Here is an 11570-nt window from a genome sequence, read left to right as displayed (position 1 = left end):
AATGAATGATCAAAATGTTTAGAACCAGTAGCCAGTAGGAAGGATCAGAAGAAAGTCCTACATTGTATTATGAGAAAAGGGATCTGTTCCTGTTCCTTTTCCTGATTAATCCTTTTATGGCTCATACAACCTATATAAGCAAATCACCCGCACTCGGCAAGAATCCGAAATCAGATTCTATGTTGATCTTTTTCTCCCTTCCTTGTAAATGAAAAATTCTTGATTTTGATTATTCGCTCTGTTGGCCTGAATATGTCAATAAAGATAACAAGGGGAGAGATTTGCAGCAGCAGCGATTTCCTTGATTCTAGTTTTCGGTCAGTGAAGAAAACAAGAAGGGAGGAGGATGTTAAGAACAAAAATTCCGGCAGGTCATCATCAAATAGAAGAAGAGAGGAGAGCAGCCGTGATGACATTAATTACGGCCGGTCATCAAATAAAAAAAGAAGAAGAGAGGAGGATATCAACATGATCAGTAATTCCTTTAAATCCTTGAAGTTTTCTAAAGATGATGGTGAGATCAATGGGGCTCCAGTTGGTAGTTTCCCATGTTATATGGATGAGGGAATATAAACAGAGATTCTAAGCAGACTTCCGGCAAAATCACTCTTACGGTTCAAATCGGTATGCAAAAATTGGCTGTCTATGATTACGCAGGATCAACACTTGATCCATCAACACTCTATCCGTTCGAAATCACGTCCGAATCTCCTCTGCATCGCTCCAGTGGTTCAGGAAAAAAAACAACACAAGATTCTAATTCAGCGTATTTTTACTGCAAATTTATCTTTTCAAACAACTGGTGGTGATCAGGGAAAAGTTATTGTTCATTATGATTATAATTGGTTTTATTATGATAAAGTTCTGGAACCGGTAAACGGTCTGGTTTGTTTCATACACTGGGAAACAGCAGCTATTAGGATATACAATGTCAGTACACGAGAAGTGACACCATGGATCAAATCAACATTACTAGCCGAAGAAAGAGATAAATTTTGGAGTGAAAACAATCCTTTCAACACAGAGAAACAGATATATCAAATTGGGTTTGATCCAGAGAAGAAGGAACATAAAGTTTTCTGCTTCTGGAGCCTATCTGCTATAGGCGATTATAGCGACTCTGCTAGTAGATATGCAAATTGGGATGCATTGACAGTGGGTCGTGACACTAAATGGCGAAGGATCAATGTGGCTCCAAACAAGAACAACTTAGTAAAAATTAACGAGGCGGTGCCTCCATCTTGCCCGGGAGTGCATGCAAATGGTACCATATATTGGAGAAACAAGCTGATGAGCAGCAAGGAAGACCCCGGGGATTATGTTCTTACAGATCCCGACGTCATAATTGCATTTGATGTTGGAAGTGAGAAGTTCAGGGTTATTCATATTCCTAGTTTCATCCTTGACGAGCCTCGTGAGGAAACGCGTAATCAGCCTATTGCTATGCTTATATTGGGTGGACGCGTGACGCTAATATTTGAGAGCAATCTTGTTGTTAAGCTATGGATGTTAGACGACGGAGTCGAGAGAAAGTTGGACAATTGTCAAGGAAAAGGAAGTAATAACTGGAGCTCAGAAACTATTAGACTGCCTACTCATACGGAACATTTTTATTTTCATCAAGTTGCAACAGATGCTGACAGGATCCTTATCTCCACATACAGAGAATTCGATAGTAGACATAATAAGGTTAGCATGTTGTATTCTTATGATCGCAAGACAGAGACTTTGGAAGAGATCGAGATGGACACCATCTTCCAGCATCTTCCCCTTCCCCACGATAGGTCTCTATTTACAACTTATTCTGAAAGCCTCTTTCCTGTGCAGCCTCAACAAGACAAGAGTCGGCAATCAGAACTAGTTTGCTAGGGGTTTTAATTAGGTTATGGAATGTCTTGTGTTCTGTAATTTACTCTTTACGTACTAGAACTCATCATCTTGTCCCACGAAACATAACAATGTTAACCTGCGTGCTCCTGACAGCAAAAAATTAATAATATCTGAATTCTAGCAACTTTAATGTATTATTACAGCACTTGTTAGATAACAATTTTTTTGTACAGTCATCTCTGGTTTTTTAACACTAATACAAAATGCCACTGAATTCTTGAAAGAACAAGAAGCATGAATGCTTCATTTAAGTGCTGCGTCTAACATGGAGATATGATCAAGTTTGCTAAAAAACTGAAAAATCAAGATGTCTGTAACCAAAAGGAGGATTTGAGGAAATTTAGTCACTGTTACATTGTACTGCGTGTTTTAGTAGTAAAAGAATACTAAGAGAAAAGGGATCTGTTCTTGTTCCGTTCCAGTCTAGCTTCCCTCTGTTAAAAACATAAAAAGTAAGTATCAAGCATTGAAGATATTCAGCATTCAAAACCTGAAGTAAGGTACGGAAGAAAGAAAGAAAACATGGAAAAAAAAAAGTGATCTGAAGATTAAAGTTGTTGAGGTTTTCAGTCAATAGTCCCCAGTGAAGCTATCAAGATGGAGGGGATGTCGTAACCTCGAAAATAACAGAAAGTAGCCACATAAAGGATACATGTCAAGTGAAATAACTATTTGCTCACTATTCTAGTCTCTGACGGAAACAAGGTGTGCAGATCTATATATTTTATCTAAATACACTTATAGGATTGAAGATATGGGAAACATGCGAGCATGGGAACGTATAGAACTCCACAAGCCATCATACGGATGACCAAACAACTTATATCGTAGCATACCAGAGATTACTACTACAAGATGGGTAGACTGACATAAGAAGCTCCAAGGGTTTCTCAACCTTCTCCATCAAACAACTTTAGCTACCTCCGTAGAGTTAGACGGTATGAACCGATTTAGATACTAACAACACAAACACCCTATTACTCTAAAGATAAGTAGTTACTATTATTAATTCCACTAACAATCCCCTACCAAAATCTTCTGATCCCGCTGCTGCCCTACACTCCATGAAATCATCAATTAACTATAAATCTCAAAACCCCTGCTTACTTTGAAGTTTTCATCAAACATTTGTTTGCTTGCTTCACCCCTATTCTAGACAGATGAACTAAAATTTGAGTGAAAGACATAAACATAAATTATAGAACTACCTGTAGGATTATATATAGGCACGGAAGAAACTAACACGAGACAAGTGCAGAGCACTCCAAGATGAACTAGCCGGATAAACACGAGCCGAGTGCAGATCACGAGAAAATCGAGGCCACTTGAGGATTGGCTTCCAAGACAGTCATATCTGAATCCACGGCTAATATCTGACCAAGGATGACATCTCTGTCCCTCTCCGCTTCCTCACACTCATGAAGAGCACGTTCATACACCTGTCGAGCATGATCTGCCTTGACTCTAAGAAGCTCTATGTCATCTTTTTAAATCGTGACTGCTGCCTCGAGATACCGTCTTTCTGCCTTTAGCTTTGGGAATTGGGGGCAAGACTTCTCTAGTTTCTCAAGTCCGTCTTTGAAAGAATGGATTTGATCTTCTATCCACTTGATATTGAACCCTTAAGAACCTCTACGATAATATACCACTTGGCCAAATGACAAAGGGATACATCTCGTGCAGAGAGTTCTCCCGTTTCTTGTATAACTCGAAGTAGCTCAGTCACGAAAATTGTACGCAATTCAGGGGTTTTAATCGGCGAACTGGCAGCTAAATGACAGTACCTTTTGAACACACGAGCATATAATTCCTTGTACTGGAAGGGTACGCAAAAGCCATAGACATCAACAAGTCCATTAGAATCTCCTTCTTTTGGGTTGAAGGGAAGTCTCTGAGAACACAAACTAGTTGGTGTAGGTGCCAACTTGATACTACCTCGGCCACTATTGCGAGATTTACCCTGGACATACTCCATCACAGGCCCTTCATGACCCCCCACGCCAGGAACAAGTGTCGACTTAACTCTGCCTCTACAATTATGATAAGATTGGCCAGGAATACAGTCCTTTCGGGACTTGAGATGTGATTACTCTCTTACGCATGCTTTGAAGTCTTCCTCGTCTGAAGGAATGCCAGTACCAATAACCTCCCGTTTATCATTGACACAATCTCCTCCCTGATAGAATGAGATACGATTCAAAAATCCAAAAAGAAAAGAAATAAAAATAATAAGAAGAGAAAATAACAAAAATAGGAAAAAGTTCTCGAACGCTTAAAATACCTTAGATAGCAGACGCCTTTTAAGTACAGGACGCTCGGGAAGAATTTCTTTCGAAGGTCCTGAACCTTGGAGATCATTACCGTGTCCGCAAGATTCGCTCGAATAATAAGGCTGACGAAGATGGGGAGTCTTACGCTTTAAAGAATTCCCCCTTGAACTTACCCCCTCGACTGACTTGCCATGACAAGATGCCAGCACCCCAACAGACATGGGATAGCCTTATCAAGATTATTCGACTAATTCATCTTGGAGTACTGCATTTCGGCTCGTTTTACTCGACTAGTTCGTGCAGGAGTGCTCTGCATTCGGCTCATGAACCAACCAAATATAAGGGCTTGCAGAAACTAGCCATGTCAAAGATCTAGGTCGAGTGAAATACCAAAGACAAGAGAACCAGATCGAGCAGAATGTTTTGCAGATCATTAGTTTTCATTCTAGAGAACAACTGACACATATATGTAACTTTTGAAGGCAGCTGTGGTAGAAGGTCATGTACGGCACAACAGGATGAAACTTTATCTTCACTTTATCTTCCCAGTATTCCCATTAGACGGAGCGCTAACAGAAGCAAGGTGCGCACGATCTATTCAACCTAAATACTGCTATAGGATTAAAGATGTGGGAAACGTACGAGCATAGGAACGTTGAGAACTCTACGAAACCTCAGATTGATAACCAGACAACTTAAATGTAGGATACCAAGGATTACTACTACAAGCAGACTGGCATAAGAAGCATCAAGGCTTTCTAAACCTACACCATCATACTACTCTTAGCCACCTCCTTAAACAAAGGTTTAAACCGATTTAAACACTTCCAACACAAACGGCCTATTCGGAGAATTCTAATCCCACTGTTTTGCTACCATCTACAAAATCATGAATTAACTATAAATCTCAATACCCCTACTTACTTTGTAATTTTCATAAAACATTTGTTTGCTTACCTGACCCCTAATCTAGACATATGGAGGAACCAATTTTGGGTAGAAACATGAACCCTAAATATTGGAACCTTTAGAATTATAACAAGAATTAGAAATGGAAATTACCTCTTTCTTCTTGCATTCCTTGTAAACATCAAAATGCTCCTGACATTTACTCTTATCAGTGCTGAATTCTTCTAGACCTACATTTGAATCACCATTATTAACAGTAATTCCGGTTCCAATATAAACTAAAAAATCCATCAAATTAGAAAATTTTGAAGCAAATTGAGGTCTGGGTTGTTCTTTAAACTTCAATTCAAGAAGATTCCGATAACAATCAGAAGAAATTCCATCAAAAATAAAATAAAATACTGATCAAATCAGAGAAAAAAAAAAGAAAAAGAAGAAGATATATACACTTGAGAGAAGCAGAGTACTGAGGGTAACAATTAGAATCGGAGATCCGAGAAGCACTTGGATATGACGACGACGACGACTCCATGATTTTGCTATACCCTTTCTTCTTCTTCGATTCAAAGAGAAAGGGTTTTACTTTACTTTCTCCTCTCTATACTCGAAGCTACAGAACAAGTTAAAAGAATTACGTGGTTCCTCTGGGTCCCTTCCACGTATGCTTTGTTAATTACATTTCTTACACTCCCTTTACACCCAAATTGCTTGAAATTTTTTAAGAATTTGAAACTGGGTTTTGTTATCTTCCATTAACAAGATAAGAGTCAATTATTGGCGTTGGAAATGATAAAATCCAATAAAAAAATATGATAGATGTTGTGTTTTGCATTGGAGAAGGTAAATGTTCATGGGTTTTTTGAATTCTTCTCTATGCAAGTGCAAACTTTACCTACTCCAATACAAAATACAACATCTCTAATATTTTTTTATTGGTTTTTATCATTTTCAATGTCAATGATTGCCTCTTATCTTGTGCATGGATGCACAAGATAACAAAACCCTTTGAAACTTGTTTGCTGCATTAAATGATTCATCAGTGCATTATTTGAGATAACCAGAGTCGTCTTGGTTGTAGAGTCTTCTAGTTATATTGCTTATAACATGGGTTCTGATGATTTCCGTGTGCTCTCTTTGTCGGTTGGCATTTTTGGGCCGCCTAACCGGAGAGTCCGAAGGGCTCGAAGGGAGGAAGTCCTTTTTATGACTTCTTTTTTGGGCAGACCGACCAGGGATCCGAAATACCTGAAGGGAGGGAGTAGGGTTGCACATGGGACGGGACGGGACGGGTTTTTTCCTAGCTCGGTACCTGTACCTCCCTATGGCCGGTACTTATACCTTGTACCTATACAGTACGGTACGGTACATGACCTGTACCTGTTTAACTCGGTACGGGACGGGACCGGTTCTTTACCTGTAGCATATCTGCATAATGCATATGTAAAAAAAAAACACAAGAAAGCAAAGCAAAAAATCTTGAAAGTTCTAAGTTTAAAAACTTTAATTGTTAAGACTTTCTTAAGACCTGAATTCATACATACTTTAAGAAAAATCTTTAAACTTTTAAGTTTAACAACATTAACTGTTTAAGAGTTCAACTAGAAAAAAACAGAAAGCAAAGCAAAAAAAAACAGCATTTCGATAGTTCGGCTTTGGCAATTGACCACTTTCATAAGTTTGGTGCGCCAAAAAATGAACTCCATCTCCAAGCATCAAGATCCAAGACCTCTGACAATTGAACCACGCCCAAGATGTCTGCAACAACAATTTATATTTCAGTTTATGCATAAAAGGCATGAGTCGAAATATAACAACATGCACATATAACCGGCAATCTCTGTTAAAGGATAATAATAAAAAAAAATACATTGACATTCTAAGCATTATCAGGTGGGAATGAGGGTCTTTGATTGTGAGTGAATAACATAAGGCATGTAGAGTAAGACTTAAAACCCAATGGTAATGTTCTTGTTCAGAAAGAAGAGGGAGTAATCAGCAAGGTATTATCGAACAAACACATGAATACTGAAATAGTAATCAAACAAAGAAAAGTTTATATTACCTTCCTCATCCTTGGAGTTATCATCTGGTACATAATCAGCTAAAGATCAAGATCGATGGGTTTGCTTAACCATCTTTGACAACAGAGCAAAGCCTCAACTGTTCTTGGAGATAAAGAACTTCTCCATGGACTAAGCACACACTTTCCGGTGCTAAAAGTTGATTCATAGGCAACTGAAGACACTGGCATGGCTAATATATCCTTTGCTATACATGAAAGTATCTTATACCTGCTACTGTTAGCCTGCCACCAAGCCAGAATATCAAAACTAGACTTGCCTGTATTGTTCCCATCAGATTTAGACTCATCAAACACTTCCATTAAGTACATATCCAACTCTGTTATTGTTTCCTCAGCAGCTGATTGGTTCTTCTTGTGCCTTTTCTTCCTTGAATGAAGAGTAGCACGTCGACCATCATTTGGAGCAATAACTGAGTTCTCAACTACAACACTACTAGATGAACTTGCCACCTCCTCATTAATTGAATGAAAAGACTTGTATTCTTCAAAGAGTATCTTAAAGTCCCTCTTGACCTGTCTCATAACTATATTGACCCTAACAAGGTCTTTCTCATATAAACACTGAAGAGCAAATTCTAAACCCTTATCCTTCTCTCTTGGGTCCAACAGTTGAGCAAAAAACAAGACAGAATTCATCTTTTCATAAGCACCCCAGTAAAAATTGTATTTCCTAAACATAATATCAGCTATATGAGGAATAAATGGATCATTAGTTTCATTATCTCTAAACTCAACTAACTATTCATGGATGAGTACTACTTCCCACAGGAAACCAGGAGTTGTAACAGTTGTGGAGGCAGAAAATCTAACAGTAGCATCAAAAAATATCTTTAAGCACTTCAGAAAACCTCTAGCATATTTCCAATCCTCTTCATATGGAGCTTGTTGACGAGGCTTTTTGTTCTTGTTGTTCGTCTTTTTCTTCCCCTTTTTATTACAATCCTCCTCAAATTCCCCCTCAGATTCAGAAATAGAGTAATCCTCAAAAGCATTATCAATTTCTGTCTAAAGTCCCTATCATGCTTTTCTAACCTTTTGAAAACCTTTTCATACTTTTCAGCAGCTTCTAACATTAAATAAGTACTATTCCATCTACTTCTCACATCCACGATCAAACCTTGCTTATATTCAATCTTTTCTAATTCACAACAAGTTTTAAGCCTACTCAACCTAGCAGGAGATCTAGTTACATATTTGATAACTGACCTGATTCTACATATCGACTTATTGTAGAGTCTTACTGCATCTTTTTCTTCTTCTAAACTTCCTCCCATTCATCAACCGTAAATCCTCCTTCTCTTTTTCAATTGAAACATGTCATTATCTTCGATTGATCATCGGTTCAAAAAATTTCTAATCGTCGATTGAAATTTTTACTAAAAATGCAGAAGAAGCAAATTGATAGAAGTGATGGCAATCAACAAATCAATTACGTACGAAATGGTTAGGTTGATTGAAATCATTACAGAAATTAGGTTTGTATAACCATTTACAGTTAGGTACTCCTAATTTTTTAACCGTAGTATTGTTCCCTGAATCTGTTACGGTTAGAATGTTAAGAACTCCAAACCGTAAAATTCCATATATTTTAAGTGTGTGTGATTTGACGGTTAGGTTTCCAACCGTAATTGTTTTACGGTTGTGTTCGTATTTGATAAAACCTAACCGTAACTCTTCTCTTTTTTTTACGGATAGGTTTAGGATTTCCAAAATCAATCGTAACTATTTTACGGTTGGGCTAGTAGAAAATCCCGGATCTTCAAAATTTTCCAAGTTTTTTTTTTACGTTTGGGTTCGAGTTTATTAGTTAGCCGTAATGGGTCTTTAACGGTTGGGTTACTGGTTGAATAGATTTACTGGGACAACAAGGAATAACGCCTATGGACCAGTTGCTGCAAAAACTATTTATGAGGATGATGAAGTAGGTTATCGAGATTGTTGTTAGCTCGGCCTTTTACTGATTTCAGAAGGTAAAAGTCTCATGGAGGAACACTCTTACTTGTGGCATGGTCAACTGAGAAAGAAAACGTTGTGTCTCAAACTGAAGAAGCACAATTCTTTACACTTGAGAAAATCAAACGTTGTGTCCAAACTGACGAAGCACGTATCTTTTCCAATTTTTCTCTCACTAAGAGTCGCTCCTTTTGGCAAGAGACGTATCCAACAACTCAAAAAAATTCCACTGTAAACTCCCTCTATATACGTGACTATCAGAATTCCATTTGTTCCCTCCTATGTTCCCTCTACTTTGTATCTTTTCACCAAAATTAATAGTGTCTATAAAATGAGAAGCCACTGTGGGCATCGGTTGTTTTCTGCTCTGAGATCTCGGTCCTTGCAATCATGCAAGGTAGAGATACTGCACCGATGGAGCATAAATGGGAAGAAAGTTTGGGCTGGGAAAGAATGGATATGATCCAAGAGAGTGAATACAATGTTTTTAATTATTTTTCATGTTTTTTGTTTCGGCATTTGTTTGAGTTTATATTTGTTTGGCTAATTCTTGGACTAGCAGTACACTTTCAGTTTATTTTATTCATTGGATAAACATAAGTTTCAGATATATCAATAATAATTCATTCTTTGTCGCCTTACATTTCCTCATGCATCTATATATATGTCAGTTTTTTTCTGTTCGTGTTCTTGGGCTTCCGCAGTGTCCATGACCATTTTAACAGTTGAGTGCATCTAATGTTAGAGCATACAGAATTATTGTGAACTCTCAAATTCAGAAGGAGAAAAGGTGAATTTGGGACACAAAAAATTATTGCATAGTAAATAATGTGAGAGATTATTATTGTTCAGGAGGATAAAAGAGTAGAAGAATGTCACAGCTTGAGAGTTATGCCAGGGATGAGTGTTACTCACGAAGGATAAAGAAACCTGATGATTGTTTAAAAATGTTGTTTGTTTAATATTTTGAAAATATCAAACCATACGAAACCGTACATTCATCCAAATATATGTTCATAGCTTAAGTAAAGACTAAATACTTATTAGCTCATCTGCGGACACAGTGTTTACCAGAGAACATATAATAGAATCACTGGGTGGGAAGTTTCATCCGGTTTCTTTCATATTTTTTAGCATCTTGCGAAGAAACTGCAATGCCTTGCCAGCCTCTTTTCCTCCAGAAAAACCATTGATTATGGTAGAATCACTTGGTGCAAAGTGTCTTCCACGCATCTTGCGAAGAAACTGCAATGCCTTTCCTGCCAGCCTGACACAAACCATGAAAAGAAAGTTGAAGACTTTGTTCTCACCAACACAACAGCCTCAAACGAAATTTAATTCATCCAAAAAAGATAATAAAATTGAGAAATTACAGTAATCGATCGTTCAGACACTTCTCTACGGATCCTATATAACGTTTGCATTCATGCATACAAGCAGCAAAAAGGCAACTTCTGAATTTTCTATCTGTATATACCGAATTGTTAGCATAGAAAAGGAAAAAGAAGTATATCATTTTGAGGTTAAGATGGATAAGAGCCATCATCAATCTCAAATTGAGTATATGATGAGTATAACTACAACTTTTTTTTTTTTGTTTTGATCGGTAGTATAACGACAACTTAAACTTGGGTTAACATAGAAAATTAGGTATACGAAAAATTGATCCAGACGCAATATTTATTTATTTTTGAATTCAAACCTAGCCGTGAAATATACTTGCAAATAATGAGTCACCACTGCCATCTAGAACACTTCTTTTCTTCCGTCGATCACCATTACGATAATGGCAGCACCTAAACTATTTGATAAATTTCATATCACAAACACCCCAAGCTTTCTATTATCTTTAAGTATCCAATGATGTGACTAAAATTCGAAATATCTTCACGAAAATAATCATCATAGAATCACAATTACGATCAATCACCAATGGAAATGACAGCATCCCAGCTAGGGCTGCACAAAACCGACTCAACCCACCAACCCAACCCACACCCGCCTGAAATTACCCGCACCCGACCCAATCCACTTAGGAGTGGGTCGATTATGGGTCACAACATCAAAACCCATCGTATGGTGGGTTGACTGTGGGTGACAACTTCCCTCACCCGACCCAACTCACCCACCCACCTAAATATTTCTAAATTAATGCTAACCCTTAGATTACCTATCCTAGATGAACCACATCCATTGAAGTGATAATATATAATGCCTAAACCTAATCATCGGTAGCTTCTCTTCACTGAAGAGTCTTCAATCAGTTCCCTTCAACGGCAGTCTCAGAGGCTCAGTTTATTTTTTCATTTTCTCTTCGCTTTGTAAATCAAATCACAGCATCACCAGCAGCAATCAATCAACATCGTCACCAGTAAACCAACAACCAAAGGTGAGACTAGGAATCATTGTAATTTGTAAATACTAATTAGGGTTTTGTTTCCTAAGATTGATTTTGGGTTGGCTTA

At 37.7% G+C, this 11570-nt stretch overlaps 1 protein-coding gene across 1 annotated transcript; it reads right to left on the bottom strand.

The window, feature by feature from the left end:
- Positions 1 to 2005: 2005 nt before the first annotated feature.
- LOC113321824 (cytochrome c oxidase-assembly factor COX23, mitochondrial-like) lies at positions 2006 to 5676 on the bottom strand. Its single transcript, XM_026569750.1, has 3 exons — positions 5517 to 5676; positions 5223 to 5299; positions 2006 to 2324 (listed from the first exon to the last, which is right to left on the bottom strand). Exons 1-3 carry the CDS (start codon positions 5599 to 5601, stop codon positions 2277 to 2279), a joined length of 210 nt encoding a protein of 69 aa, XP_026425535.1. The 5' UTR covers positions 5602 to 5676; the 3' UTR covers positions 2006 to 2276.
- Between the last annotated feature and the right edge of the window lie 5894 nt (positions 5677 to 11570).

This window comes from Papaver somniferum, chromosome 1, assembly GCF_003573695.1.
Source record: "Papaver somniferum cultivar HN1 chromosome 1, ASM357369v1, whole genome shotgun sequence".
NCBI lineage: Eukaryota > Viridiplantae > Streptophyta > Magnoliopsida > Ranunculales > Papaveraceae > Papaver > Papaver somniferum.
Note: the sequence above shows the minus strand (reverse complement) of the source record. Positions and strands in the feature narration are given on the sequence as shown.